The 21,025-nt window shown below is 36.9% G+C and overlaps 2 protein-coding genes across 4 annotated transcripts; one reads left to right on the plus strand and one right to left on the minus strand.

The window, feature by feature from the left end:
* Positions 1–3,051: 3,051 nt before the first annotated feature.
* On the minus strand, positions 3,052–7,078 carry LOC131310083 (MLP-like protein 423). Its single transcript, XM_058336886.1, has 2 exons — positions 6,763–7,078; positions 3,052–3,553 (listed from the first exon to the last, which is right to left on the minus strand). Exons 1-2 carry the CDS (start codon positions 6,947–6,949, stop codon positions 3,285–3,287), a joined length of 456 nt encoding a protein of 151 aa, XP_058192869.1. The 5' UTR covers positions 6,950–7,078; the 3' UTR covers positions 3,052–3,284.
* A 6,288-nt stretch (positions 7,079–13,366) lies between these two features.
* Positions 13,367–18,546, plus strand: LOC131310084 (WAT1-related protein At3g28050-like). 3 transcript variants are annotated; one of them, XM_058336887.1, is made up of 7 exons: positions 13,367–14,235; positions 14,389–14,451; positions 15,706–15,819; positions 16,497–16,731; positions 16,830–16,988; positions 17,849–18,000; positions 18,144–18,546. In XM_058336887.1, exons 1-7 carry the CDS (start codon positions 14,057–14,059, stop codon positions 18,283–18,285), a joined length of 1,044 nt encoding a protein of 347 aa, XP_058192870.1. In that variant the 5' UTR covers positions 13,367–14,056; the 3' UTR covers positions 18,286–18,546. The 3 variants fall into 3 exon arrangements, with proteins under 3 accessions (XP_058192870.1, XP_058192872.1, XP_058192871.1); XM_058336889.1 differs by lacking the exon at positions 16,830–16,988; XM_058336888.1 differs by lacking the exon at positions 14,389–14,451.
* Positions 18,547–21,025: the final 2,479 nt, after the last annotated feature.

The raw sequence follows: 21,025 nt of genomic DNA on the forward strand, positions 1-21,025 counted from the left end.
TTTTCCGAGAGAGACAGAAAGAAGAAGAAAGCAAAAGAAAGAATAAGAAGGAATAAAAGTACTACCGTTGCGGCCACCAAGCCCTGCTTCCGAATCCACCATTTTTATCCGTTCTAGCTAGAACTCCAAGGATTAAGGTAAATTTTTCATTACCCCGTAACTCTAAGTATATTGGGTGTATTTTTAGATATTATTGTGGTTTTCAGTGAACCCATGTAAAGAAACTCGATAATGTGAAGATCTGTTTCGAAACAGCCCACCGGTGACGCGCACGCGACCCCTTACCCTACGATCGCCACCCCTGTGCTCATGTTCGTGAACTTGATTTCTGGATATAAACCCAGATTTAGTTGAAGTTGATTTTAATATGTCATGCCCCATTTTGCCTACTGTTTGCTATTACAATATTGAATAATTGATTGGTGGACAGAAATTCTTGAACTCTAGATTATTATATTAGTTATCTAAATGCCTTGAGTAATAGATAGGTATGTACATACGTAGAAAAGAAAAGAAAAACTAATAATAATAAAATGGAATGATCAGTACAAATGTTGTTATGCAGATTAGTGTATATATTTTATAACTCTTATATATTAGAGTGTTTATGTATCAAATAGATTTCATAAGAAAGTAGATATTTCACAAAGTATAAAAAAAAAAAAAGAAGAAGAAGTAGGTTCTAGTATTAGTGAAGAATGAGTTTTTTTTTAATAAATAATTATGTATAGTTGTGAGTGACACTCAAAGTAAATATTTAGGAACTATTTTTCTTATAAAAAAAATGAAAACTGATGCAAATCAACGTTGTCGATTAATGTGCTTTAAGATAACCCAACTTCAACTCTTATAAAACTTTAACCGAGTAAAATTAGGAACTTACCTCAGACTTCTATGTTACAAAATTTAACCTTAGGCTTAACTAACTAGATTATTACAATAACATGGTTTACGAAATAACTATTCACTCCTCAAATAATGAAAATTACTAAAATGAACCTATGTGCAAAATCCTAATGAAACCCAAAAGTCACCGGGACAAATCTGAATACTTTATGTGAAATATTTTTGTGTCTTTTGAACTGTCGATAACGTATTGTTTCAATGACTCGTTATGAATTATTGTTATTATTGATCCACTTGCAAATACTTTGGTATTGATACATATTGAAATTGCTGTGAAGTTAGTTTGGACTTAAGCTCACTGGATGTGGGTGTGCGGCGGTTCAGTTACCCTGTATCTGTAGTTATATTATGATTTGTTTACTCCTTATTTGAAATGATTGCTTTGTTGATTGAACTGAGAACGTAGAAAGGTCATTAGAGACATTAGATGAGTTGTGGACTTAGAGAACTTATGCAGACGTCGTTCTAGTTAGTGGGAAAAGGAATCAAATGAAAGGTTGTGGGCTTAGCAGGACCTCAGGGGTAGCTTGACAGGACCTCGTGTGATCGGGGGCAGCCTGGTAGGACTTTTAGGGCAGCCTGAAAGACCCGGTGTGGTTAGGGTGGCCAAGCAGGACCTCAGGGGTAGCCTGGCAGGACCTTAGGTATTAAGGGTAGCCTAGTAAGACCTTGAGGGCAGCCTGATGGACCTAGAATTGTGGGGGTGACCAAGCAGGAACTCAGAGGTAGCCTGGCAGGACCTCAGGTATTGAGGGTAGCCTAGCAGGACCTTGAGGGCAGCCTGATGGACCTCGAATTGTGAGAGTAGCCTACTAGGACCTCGCGTTATGGAGGGTAGCCTAGCAGGACCTGTAATGTATATCCAGTGAAATTCTGAATTTGGAACGTGGTGAATACTGCGGTGTTGGAATGATTATAGAAGTTGAGATTTTGGAATTTACTTAAGTTGAGATAGTTATATAATGAAATAAGTTTTGTGCTATTCAATTCTTACCTCCTTTTATTATAAATGTGATTGTTTGTAGAGTAATGGTTAATGGGTAAGATTTATCTACTGAGTTTCAAAAATCATTATAGTACCGTTGGGCTGGCATTTCATGTCAGGTAATCAGGAGACCGAAGAGCAGAATCCGTTGCAAGACGATCCGTACCAAGGTAAAGACCTCCCTGCTGAGGAAGGGGAGTTTGTTGAGCCTTGGAGGCCATACCCTTAGAAGCTCTGTTAATTTGACGTACTATTATTTAAATTTTCATAAGTGTTATCACATTTGTCAAACTCTATTTCATTTTGTTGGTTTGTAAGACAATTAAGTTGATTTGAATTTGGTATTTGAGGTTTCCGCTGCTAAACTCTGTTTAATAAAATTTCGTTTCTTATATATTAGTTTTATAAATTATTAAATCAGTTGAAAAGGATTTAATTAACGTGTCCGAAAATCGGGACGTTACATTTAATGTGTATCGTTGATTGATGAGATTGATGGCTGTATGCCATCCTACACGTGCACAACACGGAGGTGCACTACAGCACCCCGGATCCCATTATTCTGCTTTTCAAATAATTTAGGTGCAAAAAAGGTCGTTGTGGAAAATAGTAGAGTCAAAGTCTTGACAGTTGCTCAGCACCCACTTCTCTTTCAAATAGAAAAGTGTTAGGTACAAAGAAAGTGTACTAAAAAATTACCAAGAATACACTTTTAAAGGTATTTATGAACATTAATACATTTTTTGAAACCCCTATTCTGGGTGATTTTTGGGTATATTTTCTTTGTACTTAGCATTCCTTAAATAATTTAGATTCATGTATGGTACTTGTGGTCTCCTGGTATCTACATTACTTAAATGAGAGATTAAGAGTGTGTTTCACTAACTCAAATAAGTACTTATTTGAAATAGGAAAACTTAAGCAGGGAACATGCCCTATATAAATACTTCAATCCTCATCCTAACGTGTTTAAAAACTTATATTTTCATCCCCAAATTCAAATAAATCATAAAATAGGGGTCCTGTTTTACATAAATACTTTAAATCCTAGATAAATTTTATCTGTGGCGTTTATATAATGAATTATATCTACAAATATCAATTGGTATATTTTGTGATCGATTTTCTGAAAATGAATTAAGAGAGAACTTCTATTGTAATGACATAGAACAGCTCAATGCTATATTCAGAACAAGCAGTACATTAATCCATCTGAGCAAATTGATAATGCAGCTCACACTATGGACTAAATCAAATACTCATGAAACTGAGATGGAATCATAACATATAAAACTGCAGAGTCTTCGGGGAGTACTCCACCTTATTTACTATTACATCCACGAGATAAAACACTCATTGAAACAAACAACAATGGAGGTATTACTTGATCATACTATGCCTTGAGATAGGCATCAAGCTTTGCGAAGTTGTCGACCGCAAAGTCTCGGATGATGCTCGGATCGGGAATCTCATCGCTTGCCTTCTCGTACTCGGATACCCATATCACCGAACTCCCTTCTCCCTTTGCGCTCACCGTCAGTGTGGCCTTGAAGCTCTTGTAGAATTTCAGCAGGTCCCCTTCGATCACGCTGTAAGATAATATCTTCTTTTCTTCGTCCACCGCATCAATCTTCTCCTTTGCAAATGTCACAATGGATGACGCTGTACGTATGATAAAATTTCATTGAGCACCCATTTAATAAGTAAACAATAGCTATATTGTAGTACGTAGCTTGTAAAGGTCGCATGGAGTTTGCAAAACCTCGTGCTTGGGAGTTTCGGTTCGAATTCTAGCGACAATGGTGGTAGTGAGATTTTGAGTTGTGCATAAGTAGAATTACGCACTTGTTCACACACTCACATGAGTAGATTAAGGGCCCGCCTCACATGTTGCACGGTGCAGCATAACAACTATCGATCTATGTGAATTTTGTGTGATGCGTGTGCAAAAATACTAGTATGTCTGCAGACTTTCCCATTTCATAATGCAACTGATCTAAATTGATATTGAGATGCCTTTTCATTAGAAGACCATAGTCGTGTGTTCATGGACCATGATCACTACATCTTATTTTCTCCACAAAATAAGATATAAAATATACAAAATTCCCTTGTGATTGACTTGTCACACCAAGTGTGTTTTTCTATTTATAAGCTTTACTACTTAAATAAATTTTGCACGGTCACATCATTTTGATAGGAAATTGGGCTAGTTTTGATTTGATGAATTGATGGAAATGGGATTATGAGAAAATACATGAGGTCCAGTTGGTAAGAGATTGTCCTCTAATTCGATCCACAGGTAAAATATAAAAAAAGGGTACTCCATGAGATTATATTATGCTGGGGACTAATTTTAGCTAATAATCCCCATGGGAAACAATTGCATCCCCACAGGCTTTATTGTTTTATTTGGGTATTGGATTGGACTCTATTGTTTCTATTTTGTGATCCCTTGTAGACCCTTTGGTGGTTGAGTCTTTGCCCTTTAGAGGTGTATTCCAACTTTTTGTTGGATTTTTTTTTCCCGTTTTTAATAAAATTTCATCTTTTACCAATAAAAAAAAATACAGATAACCTAGATAGAGAGAAGAGGGAAAAGCAAACCCATTCTTTTCGATCATTTCTGTGTATTCGTCAATTACAAAGAGAAAAGAAACGCACCTACTTAGGTCATCCACAGTAGTATAATCAAAAATGGATAACCAAAAGTTGACATATCAGCTTTTGATTATCCATTTAAAAGGTTGCTAAGCTTAACAATGTTGAGGTCCACAATGGTCACTTCTAGTCCATAATCAAAATAAGGAGTCCACTATAATTTTACTCTCTCTCCCCATATGTTTTCCACCATTGATCACTTCCCTCCATTACTGTTTTTTTTTTTGGCAAAAATATATCGATTACCTCCATTAATTTTGGGGAAGAAATTGGTGACTTCCATCCCTCATATTATGAATTTGGAAAAAAAATAATGTACTAAAAAAAAATCAAATTTGGAAAATAATGTACTCAACCACGGGGAGAGGAACGGGAACAAAAAATAGAAGCAGAAAAAAAAAAGTGAAATACCTTAGTCTGGCGACAATGAATTGAATTGTAAATGATCGAAAGATATAACTTCACTTTTGGAGAGAAAGAAAGAAAAATAGTTTGTGGGTGAAGAAAATGAGATATAGAACAGGCGAAGAAGAGAAGAAAATAGCATTTGAAACACGCATATATACAAATTTTTAAACAAGTTAACTTATGTGGTGTGAGATCTACAAATTTTGATTATTGAAAAAGGTTTCTAGTTTTGGTTATTCAAAGTCCAAAATTTGATTATTTCTAAGAATGTTGTTAAGTTTGATTATACCATTGTGAGCCATCTTTTACACAAACATTGTTAACTTTAAAAATAATTTGCTTTTGATTATACCACTGTGGATGGCCTTATACAAGACCCCCAACTGATCAATCAGGCCCCGTTCCAGAAATCTTCTTAAAAAATAAACAGTTTATTTTACATTTTAAACTCAAAAATAAAACAAATGAAAAATATTTTTTCAATTTTTTTTGCATTGTATAAAAGATCTCATAGAGATTTTCCAAACAAGATCCATATTGCATATTTTTAGATTTCAATAAGCCCATAATTTTTGAGCTTGAAATTGACTTCTTAAAAAGTAAGGATCTTTTTTTTTTTTTTTCCGGAACAGAGCCTGAGTCCTAACCCAAAGCACACGGATTGATGACCTGGAACAAAGCTGAGCTGGACCAGCTTAACTAACTACCTAAAAGTACCCTCTTAATCACAGTTATAACAGAAAACACAACTAATTAAGTAATTAACTACTGTCATCAGTCAAGTTCTTAACATCTACTAGGACAAATAATCTCACGATTAGTCAACCTTCAGAGTACTTATAACTTCTAATCAACATTGGGTACAGGGATGACAATTATACCCATATTCACGAATATCCAATCCCGGCCCCGTCATTTGGATGTGAATACTCCCTCCGTTCTATATTGTTTAAACTTTTTCGACATTTGTGTGTCAGTTTTCAATTGTTATTGTATCTTCCAATATGTAATATAGATTTATTTGATAGTTCTCAATTAAATCTATAATACAAAGCTTTCAAAATTATGAAAAATATTATAAATTGAGAGATATAAAATTTAAAGAATAGTGCGAATATCGAAAAAGGCCAAAGATTTTGAGACGGGAAGAGTATTGCCCAATTTGCTTACCCAATAGAAGTGGGTACGAGGGTAATCATGCATGTATGTATGGGAGGATATCATTTTGGCAAATGCTATGGTATCTCTACCCAAAAGTGGACACCGGTTGTGCCTTCGAGTGGTTATGTTATGCCATTTTTTAAAAAGTGTTTGATCTAATACAGTAATAATAAAAAATGTTATGCACCTGATTCACGCAATGACATAACATGTTATGTCATTTTGTGGTTTTAGAACCACACAAGACATAACGGGGATACCATAAAGGTAGACACCATAGCATTATCCTATGATTTTTCTACCTCACAGTGTAGCTTTCTGTCTGGCAGCATGTAGGGCGCATCCGGACCGTCTTTCTTGGCAATCAGTGGTTTAGATACGTTTGTAATCTATTCTCAGTCAAAAATAACAAACATATCTAATCATTGATTGCTGAGATGGACGGTCCAAATGCATCCTACAGGCTCTGTAGGATAGCCCGCCCTACATGACCCCGGATCCCCCGAATATCCATGCCCACCCAGTCCTATCCATTTCCCATTATTACTCTTGGAACCACAAATATTCACAAAGAGGAGAATTAAATGATACACTAATCAATTGTAACAAGCAATTAATAAGCGTAGTTATATAGCAAATACCTTCAGCATAATGAATAAGGCGAACAGAGCCCACAGACTTGCCATCCCCTTCAAGGACTTGGATGCTTTTGTACTGGTGAGGCAAGGCCTTGGGGAACACGGTCGAGGAGTCCCTAATGGTCTCCCAGAACTTGTCTGCACTGGTCTTCAGCACCACCTCGACATCAAGCTTTCCAGCGGCAGCCATTGTGGTGGTTTAATTGATTTGATTGGTACAATTGACAAAGAAGAAGAGACTGGTAGATAGAGTGAAGTATAGGTGAGGATCCGAAGAGAGATATGGGTGTCCTATAAATAGTGGTAGCCTGGTAGGAGGGCATTAATTGATTTGGAGGTGACGAGGCTTTAAATTCCATTCAAGAATCGCTCACCTGCCCTCTGCCAAACGACACATGAAATTAAAATGACCGGTGTCAGATGCTTTCTAGATATTGGTTAACCGCAACCCAAAAAAACTGCTCAGAAACCAAAATTATTGCACCTTCATAAGCCTTGCCTTCAGAAATCAAAGCTCGTGAAATTGATTGTCTCATTTCTCTTTTCAGTGGTGATCTGAGTTTGAGTTTTACGAGGAGTAAATTTGGGGTTCAGGACTATGAATAGCATCTGAACTCTCCACTAATTAACATACTAACACCCCGATAACCCGTTGATGTATACCGTATTACAAATAATAATAATAATAATAATAATAAGCATTGCCTTTGTCTCCTTACCTTTTGGAGGCTTTTTACATGTTTTGTTTATGTTCAAATTTTTTCTCATTTGTTAGTTTTGCAACAAACTTTTGTAGATCATTGATTTGTCTCGATCAAAGGAATTGGAAAACGAAAAAAATTTAACTTTTACCTAAATATTTTTGAAAATATCCAAGATAATCAATAATCCACAAAAATTTGGCGCAAAACTAACAAATGCAGAAAAAAATTGAATAAAGACAAAATAAAAAAAAGCCCCAAAAAAAACTTAGGAGAACGAGGCCTAATTAACATTTGTTTTGCTTATTTTCTTTTTTAAGTTTGAATTAGATAAAAAAAATATTCAAAATACCGGAATAAGCAAGGACATACTATAAAAAAAGAAGAAGGGACTATCAAACAACAATTACAACCAAAATGGCAAAGCTCCAATATTCTATTTTTGGACTTGTTAATGCAAAATTACTAGTCATTTGACAATCTTGCTTCCATAGTAACAAAGCTACATATAGACAAATTTAGAGCCATTTTTTACGAGCCTACAATAAAGACAGACACATGATTTTAATATTAGATAGACGAACTGCATTAAACAAAATTCGTAACATATGAAAGGCAATATCGATTTCTTCCAAGGTCGAAAAATACTCAATAGAAATTTTCGAGTAGCGCGTACGATTATGGACAGAAATAGGGTCAGTAGAAATAGGGTCATTCATAGTCATAGGTATATCCAATTTTGTACAGTTAGGTCCATTTCAAAAGGCAAAACATAGAACTTACTTTCAGGAAGGGGGTAATTATATTTGCAACAAATATGTGGGATCGATAGATGTGTGAGATTTAAAAAAAAAAAAAAAAAACACTGGGTGCGGTGAAAAAATATAATCTAAAAGTTTTTAAAGTAAGACTACTTTAAATCGTATGTAAATTTAAAATTTGGGTAAGGTGGTCGGCCATGACGATCGGTCCCTTCCATGCTCTTTTTGATAGAGAGATGTAGAAAAATTGGCTTGAGCCAAATGTCATATCATATTTTAGTCAAGATTTAACAAAGTTGTACTAATGTGCAAATAGGCTATCTGCAAAAATTGAATTTTTGGGAGATCTACCTTTCACGGTAATACTATGAACCACCGATTGGATATGCTCCAGGTGGGACACTTTTGGACCATAGATCATTAGATACCAAGAACGAACACAAAACATTGATTGGACTGAGATCCTTGAATGGGTGTACCTCGTGCCATGAGGGGATCCGGGGACCCGTAGCGAGTAAAGTCACTCCAAAATTATAGTGAGTAATTTTAGTTGTTCAAAAGTGTTTTGAACGATTTGGATTAAAAAAATGATTTCACAAAAGAAAATAACTATTCCTTAAAAGAATTTATTTAAAATTTAGACCGTTAATTGTTGAGATAAACGATTGAGATACTCGTTACAATTCACTACAGGATCCCGGGCCCGGGTGAAAAATCACTACCACTGTCCTTTTGATTGTGATCCTTAATTGAGACCTGATTAGAGATGGATCAATGCCTAGATCCCCATAAAATATTCCTCTTGGAGTACGACCACATTTGAAAACAAAAAAGTGGGGTACATGGCAGAGGATCGAAGTCTGATCACGGGTAGGCGCACAATCAATACAACGCGCGTAGCATTTGTGGTTACACTAAATATACACCGACTTGCATGAAACTTACCTCCGGAATAATATTGTACACAAATTATCCGAGTCTTCGAATCGGATCATTTTTGGGTATATCAAATAGCTTACACACAAGTCTATGTATATTTGGTGTACCCAAAAGGCCTTAATGGTGTACCCATAGTTTTTGGGAAATGATTTTGTCACATCTTTTTTTGTTAACGTCACTCCCCTACAAGTGTATTTTTGCACCAAAAATACACTTACAGGGGAGTGGCGTTAATAAATAAGGGTGTGGCAAAATCAGCAGCCTAGTTTTTTTTTTGAATATGTAGGTAATCAGTAGGTGGGAGGGGCAGCTGCTTATTTATGAGGTCTTAATTTCTTCATATTTAATGGGAAGAAAAATGCCGACGAAGTAGTTAAGAGTTAGTGAATCAGGCGCTTAAAAGGGTAGACCAAACCTCTAAGGTTTGTATGTCCTGAAAGTTGCTTTCAAAAAACTCATTTAGATAAAGGATCTGGCTCCTCTCCAGTAATGGAAGCGGCTTCCAATCGTTTATTTTGTAGATCTCTTCTTCAAGTACTTCAACCATGTACAAAGTTGTATTAATCGGATACTGTTTGATAACTAATTGGATCACGTTGATATTGAAAAAAAAATTGAACTGGACACTGAATAGAAATCTTAATTTTTTTCCCACTTTCTTCTAGATAAATGCTTTTGAATCAGGTATTGAACAGTATGCGATCAAAGACTATTTTGCATGGTTGAAATACTTGACGAGATCTATATAATGAACGATTCTGATCATCAATGTGGATCCGGTATGGGCCCGAAAAAGGAGAAATCAGATGGGATGGAGAGGAGCTAGATCCAAATTAAAATGGCTTTTTTTAACTACAAACCCAGCATCAAAGGTTAATCTTAATCTAGTTGGTTGGTGAATTTGTCTTTCACACAATTACCTAGGGTTCGATTATTGGGGTTAAGCCGCAAAAAAGTAATTTTGTGAATTCCCTAGTCCCCGTTTGAAGACCGCTCTTTAATCGGACCGGAGATGAGATTAATTGAAATGCATGTAAGATCGCTTTGTCAACTACGCGAATGACAAACCTCATGCATTCAATTTGAATTTTGTGGAGATATTTATTCAGTATAAGGTAAATGGTGGCCGTAAAAAATTACCAATGTGACCCAACTAATCTTAGGCCCTTAAGAGCAATAAGTACTTATTTTTTGAATTAAATGTGATGTAGCGTCTTATAAAACAGAAAATAAGTATTTAAAAAATAAAAATCTTTACGAACGGGGGTTTTTCGTCTTGAATGTCTTTTTCCTCGATAATTAATAAATATCTCTATCAAAATCCATTGATCCTACACTATAAGACAAAAACAAATCTTCATTTCTGAACAACCGAGGTACTCTTACGGATACGGTTAACCAAACTTGTAGAAAAAACAATGAGTTTATATATTGAGGATCGTTCAACCATTACGAATACTATAGCACATGAGATGCTGTTAAAAAAAACCATGCAAAATATTGAAGTAGCATTCTTGGTGTTTAAACTTGTATAGAATAGTGGGAGGTTGGGAGTTTGAGCTGATTGAGGAGAGTCGAAGCCTGATTTTAACCTAACTCCTTACCTACTAACATATACAACAATAACAGTATCCATATAATTCCAAAATAGATGGGGTACAGGTGAGAAAGGACTTAAGATATACTTAGTCATTGACTATATATGCACAAAGTGGTCTCCTTCGGAAAGTTTTACCGCTCAAATAGCGATCCCCCTATACCTCTAAGGATCCCTATACCTCTAAAACTCGAGAAACTCTCAGGTCTTGGAATTATTGCCCTCAAATCAAAGCCGGAAGACATCATTTGACAGAATTAGAGACCGGATTCAATTTTTCACTCATTATCTTACTTTACTTCCTTATCGAAAATCCAAAGCATCAATAATGCACAAACAAAAATCGTATGCAAATAGGCTGTTGTGCCTGGATTGGCAGATTTCCTCTACAATTTTTGACCTCTTTTGGATCCTAGACACTATTTATTGTTCTTGTTGCCTCTTAGTTAGGGATGGTAACGGGGTAGATCGGAGGCAGATATTGACATATCCGAATTCGAACCTTCCATCTGACCTCCAAATCCACCCCGATCCCTGATTGGATATATTTTTGGTCCTCCATCTCTGCTCCGTATGGAGAACAGAGATCCGATCGGAGATTCGGATATCCGAATTTGAAAAGAAAAATAAATGGATTTTTGATCAAAAAGAGTATTCGGGGATAGATTGGGGCGGATCGGAAGTGGATTTTTGATCAAAAAAATAGATTTTTGGATATTCAGGGACAGATCGGGGTGGATCGGGGATAGGGATTGGATTCGGGGCAGGGACAGGCTTATCTCCGAATCCGATCCGATCTCCAATTTTTTTTTGAAAAATAAATCCGAATCTGCCCCAATATCTGAAAAATCCGATCCGTCGGGACAGATAACGGATCGGATACAGACGAATCGGCCGAGATGGCCATCCCTACTCTTAATCATTGTATTCTTTGGTTTTGCTGTCTTTAGGTGTTCTACTAGCTGAATGGTTGTCTTTTTAGGCTCTGTTTGACTGTGGTGTGTTTTGTTGTGTTGGGTATGCCCCTAGAACCTGTAATCGGTTTTCGTTTCAATATATTAACTTACCCTAAAAAAAAAAAAATTTCACCTTATCATTTGAAAAAAAAAAGAAAGAGAAGAAAATTAACGATTTATTGTGTTTTCCCTCAATAATAACTGATTATACTAGCTATGTTCCCCCTGACCTATGTAATCTGGTCCAATTGGTCATTCTGAATTCCATTGAATATAATCTAAATTTCGAGAGAAAAAAATTCGTTCCCAATTTAACTCAAACACATAGTCAAAAAAAGAAACAAAAGCAAAGAAAATGTTTCACCAAATATATAATTTATCTCCAAATTTTGTTACACCCACACTTATTAAAAACCATGTCAAATTTGACAGATTAGCAAACACAACCACATTGTTAGGTGTCATTTGCCAAATGCGCGCATTAGAGATGCACCTAGCTAGCTAAAAGAACAAACACGAAGGAGAAAATGGATACCCAAAGCATAGGAAATTAATTTTGGCTCATAACTTCTGTCATAATAACCAGGCACTTCATGTTACTATATGCGTTGAGCCGACACGATGGTGCAGCTAGCCTGTCATGTGCAAGCCCTAGGCTTTTGGATTCGCAGAGCTAGGCCGGATAGAACCGGTCAACCGGGTCAGATGAGGTCCAACCCGAATGAAGACGGATAGTTAACGTGTTAACAAGGTTTCATTTCGATCACATCCTACTCGATGTGTCATGCACGACGTCAATCCAGAAAGTAGTTATGGCAAGTATCTAGAACAAGCTTACTTGGAGCTTAAACTCTCAGTCATTTTATACAAACACATTTCTATACCCTAGAGAGGCCCTGTTAAAATAATCCCAAGAGAGATATGTCCTTACTATTCATTATTGAGCTTTGTACTTTCATCTCCTTCAGTTGAGATCCACTTAGACATCGAACTGCTTTTCCGGCTGACTTCGCCGGCTAGGCATTAAATGTGTTCTTTCTTGCAGAACTAGGTCGAGGAAGGTACACCCCGAATAAGCCTCGCCACATTTGTCCCATTAAAAATAAGTGAATTTGTTTTGGCTGGAACTTATTTCTTTTCTTGTTTTTAATGAGGCATACACGAAATGAATTTGTTCGGTTTATCCACCACAAATTTTTTTGGGGGGAGTTTATAGTCTCTATATACATTTTTGAGATTTTTTAGAACGAGCCACTCCAAGTTAGTGATGTGAAACTAGGAAGCAGCGGGCTAGGTGTAATGACCCAAAACGGCATAGTTTTGATGTCCACTCCCCTTTCACACTTTTATGTCATGTTTGGTGTCGGCGGGGTCCTATAGAAATAATTTAAATCGCCAAGTTATTCTTAAAATATATTTTTATGGGTTTTTGAACAAAATATCCTCAATTCGATATCGGTAAAGGCTGTTTCATAATTTGTAGGACGCCTATAAATGCTGAAACACCCTGCGAATTTTGAAACAACTCTAACCGATATTAGATTATGCTAATTTTTCTCTAGAAACTCATAAAAAATACTCCATTTTAAGAATAACTTGTGTTTTGGATCAGTACCCCCTGTGGTGACCCAAGTCACTACGGCTTTGTTCGAAAAATGTGAAAAGGAAGGAAAATGAAAGAAAGTTTAAAGATTTTCTCTTCCCCTGTTTGGTTGGAGAGGAAAGGAGAGGCAAAATGGTTAAATAGAGTTCTAAGAATAATAAAAAAAATTCCCCTCATTTTCCTTCTTACTAATTATTTTTTCTCCTCTTTCCTTTTCCTTCCACAAGTTCCAAACAGAGCCTACAGCCGCCTCCGCCAATCCCCCCGGGTGAGACTGTCAATGCGAGAAGTGGGGGTTAGGCGTAAGGAGGGGCGGCTTTAACCCCACTTTATATACCTTCGGCCACGGCCGCCAATCCACAGGCTCCTCGTTGAAAAACTGAGCCACAAGCCACCGCCTGCAGCCCCATCCTCCCCTTATCGCCACATATGTTCAATTGCAGTCCCAATTTCAGAACCCTTCCTATTCCAGAATCAATTGCAATCACCAGGTGCTACTTGTGTTTATATGCGTCCGTATTTACAATTTCTGATAACTCACGGGTCCAAGCCAGCTTCCGCGCCTTGCATAATAGCAATCCCACTGTCAACTAGCGGTCTCGAATTGAAGCCGGAGCAAAGCTCCCTTTATGAAGCGGGCCAAAGCGTTGATAGCACCTGGGATGTTTCGAACTTGGGAAGGAGCGGACTGGAGCAAGCCCAAGTCTCAGGCTTGACCGGCTTGAACAACGGGCCAACCCATGGGGATGAAGGATGCAGTGCCGTATCTGGGTATGGTTGGTGTGCAGTTTATACAGGTGGGGCTGATTGTTGCGATCAAGGAAGCCACTTCAAGTGGAATGACCAAATTCACCTTCGTCTCTTACTACAATGCTCTCTCCTCCCTCATTCTTCTTCCTACATCCTTTCTCATTCACAGGTACCCCCCACCTTAATTTCCATTTCTACTGGTATATATATATATATTTATATATATAGGTCCATTCTTGTTGTTACATAAGCCTCCCCTTGAATAATTTGGTAAGATCATGGTTTAATGGTATGTAATAAAGCTTGTTTGAATTATGTGCAGATCAACTCGGCCCCCAATCACTTTCTCACTCCTCTGCAAATTTTTCTTGCTTGCCGTGTTTGGGTCTGTAAATTCTTGTACTCCTCAAACTCATGTTTACAGAAATGCTTATATCCAGTACAATCCGCAGAATTTTTCTATAATGCCCCATTGTGGTATTCGGGTATTGATGCCCCAGTAAATCTCAGTCATTAGATCAAAATAGGTGAATTTGAGGATCAAAACCACACACAAAAAGTAAGGTGGAATTCCTAAACAAGATGTGGTTTTGCGGTTTTCCCTCCAAAAAATCGTATTTTTACTTACGGAGAAAAATGGCTATACATACTATGCTTTATGACCATACTTACCACAAAATATGTTCGACTGGTCAGTCCGGTAGCAGAAGGGGCATGAATATCCAATGGTTGTGATTAAATAAGGAAGATCCAATGCAGGACAATTGGGGGCATCCATGCCCCAATACCACTGTGGGGCATCACAGCACCTTCAAGGAATGTTTTAGGGTCCCTTTGATTTGATAGAGAATCACGACAAGTGAAACTAAGAGGAAGTGAAGTGAAAGAAAAAAAGGTGAAATGAAAATTTATTTTCTTCCACATGTTTGGTTAAAATGAAATTTTTGAAAGAATGTTGCAAGGATATATTTATTAGTTACTAAATTATTGGTACCTTTTTTTTTTTTATTGACCGGAAAATTATCGGTACCTTGCAACATGAATTATGATAGGAAAGTGAAAACTATGGGCATAATAGAAAGTTGTAGGAGTTGTCAACTGTCACAAGGAAATAAAATATTCTTGTGCTTTTTGCAAGAAAGTGAAAGGTATGTAGTGATGCTTTAATGGGTTGTACAAGAAAATTTACTCTATACCAGCACTTTCTACTATTTTCGTGCTAATCATACGCTACAAAAGTGGTAATTTTTTTTCTTTCTTGTATTTTCTACCCTTTTCACTCTAACCAGTCATCCCTTAATGTTAAGAGCCCCTTGCACATGTAGTGAGAAAGGGTGAGAAAAGAAAGGATTCTACTTATTTGGTTAACTAAAAGAAATTATAAAAATAAACAAAAAAGTTGAATCTTTATTAGTCTATTTTGTTTCTCACCAAAAGAGAAATCAGAAACTTTTCTTTTCTCTCAAATTCTGACAATCGAAAGGGCCTCTAACAGATAATTTATACAATTGCTTTAAGGTAATGAAGCCACCTGCCATTTATCGTTTTTGGGGGTTTTCACTCTTCAATTTCTGCTATGTGAAAAAAAAAAATTACGGAAATATATGCAGATTGAGGTTTAACTATTCATTTTGGACAGTTGCATAGCAAATGTAACTGGTAATGCTGCAATTGAGATCACTCCAGCATCATTTACGTCGGCGATTCTCAACCTGGTCCCAGGTTTTACATTCATACTTGCTGTCATTTTCAGGTTTCATTCTGCACTTGCTACAACTTACAAGTCTTCTAATTGGTCGACCAGTGCTTTGACTAGCTTAATTTAAACTACTATCAATTATTTCATGATTTTGCAAGCATACGTTGATGTGTGTATAATTTTGTTACATCTTGTTGCTCTCGAGAGAGAAACAGCATGTAAATAGTAACTCACATGAGCTTTTAGACGAGAGAAGTGATGTGAGAATATCCTACTTCTGAGCGAGCAGTTTTTTCTTTGGATCCCCCTTTTAGATATTCATCGCAAAATTATACCCACATGGATATGCAACGTAACAATTCCTTGAGTGGAAAAGTTTCCTGGGAATGCTAGCTATAAATTCAACAAATTTTGTATTTTTGGAATAACATGAAGAAACCATGAGAACAATTGCTGATAGGAAAACACAGAAGAGCAAAGGAAACGGAGGCTCAGATAAATAGTGGAGAAAGTAGGGCATGCCTGGCTCTCTTTACATTTCATTCTATGCCATTCCATATTGCATAATTAACTCAAGCCTCTAACTCTAGGCTATACGCGTTGAAAACAGAAGACGCACACCAAAAACATGTAAATAGAACTATGTTTTGGAAGCGAATACAAAAATTGAACCAGGCATTACAGTTCGAAGTGGGGATTCAGGTTTAAACTGGTTAAATGGTTCGTTTCAGGATGGAAGTAGTTCATTATAGAAGCTCAAGTACCCAGGCTAAATCCATTGGAACTCTAGTTTTAATTGTTGGGGCTCTCGTTGTGACTCTCTACAAGGGGCCTTCACTTCTGACGAAGCCCTCACATCGAAACATCTCCCAACGATTTCGGATTCAACAAGAGACAAATCTGATCACTGGAGGGGTGCTCCTTGTTATAGATTGTCTGGCTTCTTCAGCGTTTACTATTGCACAGGTATGGTCCACGAAATGCTCTTGGAGAGAGTAGAAAGAAACCAAGTCGGGATTAATCACCAACATAGTTTGACTGCTGTTTTTTCACGATGATTTCAGGCATTGCTCCTTAAGGAATGTAATGCAGAGCTGATTATAGTCTTCTTCTACTGCTTCTTTGTGGCCATTATGTGTGCAATTTTGTCTTTGGTTTTTGATCGAGACTTAGCTGCTTGGAGCTTACGACCTCCGGTTAGGATGCTTGCTGTTCTTTACGCTGTAAGTGAAGGATATTACTCCCTCCATCCCAAAAAGGATGACAATTTTTGGAACTTGTGTCATTTTTCATTGCATATATCTTTCAATCTATAATGTTTTTCATGAGTTTGAAAACATTGTATAATAGAACTAATTGAGAACTATCAAACAAGATCCATATTGCATATTTTTTGAAATCCATATTAAAATATATAAGGAATTGAAATTTGTACAGATAAAATTGACATCCAATTTGGGACGGAGGGAATATCTTTCTGGTTGTCAACATGATTACGGTGTTGGGAAGCCTAATAATACGTCGCCCAAGTAAATTATGAGGGTACAGAAAACATTAGTACCCAAGCAAATTACATTCTGGAATGCACTTTCTAAATATGGTACGCCTACAATCCAAGATGATGAATTAAGCGAATCACAGCGATCCCGAAGTTTTATCTGGATTATTCCCCTAATCATCCGTGGGATATTAGATAACTACAACGGGCAACACTCAAAATCTAGAAAATGGAGCTTTAACAGGACATATATAGATAAATATGATGAGAATGCTCCTTGAAATGTGGTTTATGAAAAAAGTTAGGAAAATAGTACTCTATTTTTTTTTTTCTTTCTTTCTTGGAGCACGTGCATTTAGTGTTATTCTCTATAGTAGCCTACATTCACCATACTGCAATTCATGGTATCGCATACTACGTTCCTGCTGTCGTTGCCCTTACAGGAACGATCTGTGTTCCAATTAACAATTTAACATTGACTTCATTATCAATTTTATGGCAACATAAATCGAACCATCAGTGAAAATTACAGTGGTGTTATAATTCTTAACATGGTCATTTGTTACTTTTATGCATCAAATGTAGGGATTCATTGGTTCTGCAGCCCAAGTAAGCATTGGTATATGGTGTCTGAAGAAGAGGGGGCCTCTCTTTGTTGCTGTATTTCACCCCTTAGGGATTATCATTTCAGCTGCAGTGGGCATCCTCTTCTTAGGTGATATCATGTATTTGGGAAGGTAGGGAAGTTCCGTGTGCTTGCTCCCCTTAAAGATATAATTGTTGGGTTGTAGTTGATTACATTGTTTAGTGGTTTTTCTTTCTTTCTTTTCGGAATTAAAATTGGATATACAGATCATCTTTTTGAACATTGTTTGTGCAGTTTGGTGGGATCAATTATTATTGTCGCAGGATTTTACTCTGTTATGTGGGGAAAAGCCAATGAACGGAAAGTGTTCGAGGACGAGGTAAGCAGCTTGGATGAATCAACCAGTGAAGAGGCCCCTCTCTTGCAAAAACATTAAGAAGACACAATTTTAGTGTACTCCCAAAGAATGCAGTTTGATCGTCATTTTTAGTGATTCTTTGTATTTGTATTTAATTGAGGTCAAGTTTGTTATGAATTAGCTTTTGCAAAGAATGGACAGGGGCGTCCCTGAAACTTAAGTGACATGGGGAGATTGGACGTTCTATAAGTCGTGCACTTGGGACAATTAAAGTTTTGGTCTATTGAGCTTTTGCATGAAGAAAAATTGTCCATTTCCTGGACTTAAATTCAATTAGTTTAAGTCTGCTTTTTATTCCTATTTAGGGTAATATGAATGCATATTGTCGAGTTTCTGGGATTTCCCGCATTTATGAACGCATATTTTAGTCGTTTTTCACGGGTTATTGATGAATCTAATATTTTCAAAGCCATTTTGGATGAATTCTATATTTCTCCCCTGATCGTTGATGTTTGTATTATGTAGAGTAAACAAGGCTTTTGACACTCTGTTTCAGCCATTTTGTGTGGGGAATCAGTAGGTTCGAGGATTGTCTTGTCCCTCTGGAATTTTACTACATTCTATGTGATCAACTAGAAATTCAAGCGATCTACAGAGGATTCCAGAATATCCTAGAAGATTGTAGAAAACTTTACTGCATGGTAGACTTGGTGAAAAGTTCTAGATCTTATGGAGGCATGAATAACGAAGAGAGATTTTATAGGAGTATATTCTAAAAGAAAAATAAGAGTCACTGGACAAGATGATCCTAGCCCTCAATTGATTAGCCTTGTGGATTTGGCTCTTAATGTTTCCTATAAATCCTCCATGTTATCTTAGGTTTGAATCACAACATTTCCTATCTCCAACCCATTTCTAACTCTTTCTCCATTTTGGAGACTCAAAAAAAAAAAATTTATTCAAAAAGCAATTTTGGAGAACCAACGACTCCAACCCCAATTTTCCATTTTTCACCTCCAAAATTCCCCCTCCATTTGATGTTATTTCAAAATGTATTCTCATATATATATAATATTAGACTCATTTTAAAGGTATTATTTGATTTACATGCTTTTTCTGACTCAGATTGGGCTGGTAATGCGCTTTGGATAGACGTTCCACCACTGGTTTTTGTATCTTTTTGGGATCTAATTTGATTTCTTGAGCTGCTAAGAAGCAACCTATAGTCTCCAGGTCTTCTAGTGAAGCTGAATATCGTGCCTTAGCTCAACAACTGAACTTACTTGGATCACTATGCTTTTACGTGATCTTTCTGTTACTTATCCCACTACTTCTACTTTGTGGTGTGACAACCTTTCAGCTCTGGCATTAACCACTAATCTGGTCTTTTATGCTTGTTCAAAGCATATTGTTGTGGATTACCACTTTATCCGCAAAAAAGTAGCTTCCAAATCTCTTATTATGAGGCATATCTCTTCTGTGGACCAATTTGCAGATATTTTTACCAAGTCTCTTCCTATCTTGCGGTTTCTTTATCTTTCTTCTGTGGACCAATTTGCAGATATTTTTACCAAATCTCTTCCTATCTCACGGTTTCTTTATCTTTCCAACAAGCTCTTGGAGCCTCCCTCCATGAGCTTGAGAGGATGATAGAACTACAGTCAGATACCAATACAGCAGCATTGGATTCCCTCGTGCATAACTGATTCTCGATCAGTAACCAGAAAAGTGCAAAGTTAGTTTTAGAGATTAGTGTTAAGATGTGTATTACACGATTCACTTACAATTGGGAATCAATGCATGTATATAACCAAATGTAATCGTGTATTTAAGAAGTGTGAATCTATTGACAAGTTCTCTGAATCTCTTTACTTCATCATCCAATCTGAAACAAACTCTCCTTGATGAGGAGGGCTTTTAGGTATCCGAGGGACGACATTTTTCTCACAGTAAACGTCATCTTTATGTCACCAAATTTTACATCTACCTCGCCCTTCTCCTTTTGTTTTACTTCTTGGGCCTTTTTATGGACACCTCCTCGGAGGAGCATCACTAAACAGTGATCATCGTTACATGTTTCATCCATTTAAACCAAAATCGTGGATACTTCAAATAGAGTCGCCACTTAGTTTATCGAAACTAAGAAAACAAGTAGAAATTCCGAGAACGAACGCCAAAAGTGCGATAAGAAGAAGGTATTAGGCACCACTCTTTGCACTGTTGTCACTGTTGTGAGACCAGCCCATAATCATCCAACACAAAATTAGTATTTGCTTTATTTAACTCTACAAATAAACTTTTATTAAGCCTTTATACAGTTTAACAGCTGAGCCATGACAATAAGTAAACCACATGCATCAAATAACAGAAAAACGGAATCTGTCCCAGCAAATAGATTCACCGACCAGCAAATGGATTTTGCGGCTGAGGGATCTCGCTGGATCAATATAGGGAGGATCCCATTTCTTTTACGTCCGTAAACCATGGCCCCCCTTCCTTGATTATCGCAGGGAGAGGGATTCTCTCGTCTATATAGGCCTTGACGGAAACCGGCTGGCTAAACGAAATCTCGGCCAGTGTTTTTCCTCACACCAGAATACAAACAGTTACAGCATAAATTTGAATACAAAGCTAGAATTCAAATGCGTAAATTAAACATAACCACAAGCCCCTGAGCCTCACCACCTTGATCCCTCAGTAGCTTGATTGCTTTGGAGGAGGGTGATTGATTGTATTGCCTCTCAAAACCCTAGGAAACTATAGTGGGTACTTTGGGGTTTGATCACTTGAATTATGGCTACTCACAGGGAGTTAGGGC

This window comes from Rhododendron vialii, chromosome 12a, assembly GCF_030253575.1.
Source record: "Rhododendron vialii isolate Sample 1 chromosome 12a, ASM3025357v1".
NCBI lineage: Eukaryota > Viridiplantae > Streptophyta > Magnoliopsida > Ericales > Ericaceae > Rhododendron > Rhododendron vialii.

Bases quoted from the DNA above. Each gene is read 5' to 3' on its own strand.
- LOC131310083 (XM_058336886.1), bottom strand. From the start codon at position 6,949: ATGGCTGCCGCTGGAAAGCTTGATGTCGAGGTGGTGCTGAAGACCAGT. The intron at 3,554-6,762 runs GTATTTGCTATA...TCATACGTACAG, and splicing joins CCTTATTCATTATGCTGAAG to CGTCATCCATTGTGACATTT.
- LOC131310084 (XM_058336887.1), top strand. From the start codon at position 14,057: ATGGGGATGAAGGATGCAGTGCCGTATCTGGGTATGGTTGGTGTGCAG. The intron at 15,820-16,496 runs GTTTCATTCTGC...GGTTCGTTTCAG, and splicing joins ATACTTGCTGTCATTTTCAG to GATGGAAGTAGTTCATTATA. The intron at 16,989-17,848 runs GTAAGTGAAGGA...CATCAAATGTAG, and splicing joins TGCTTGCTGTTCTTTACGCT to GGATTCATTGGTTCTGCAGC.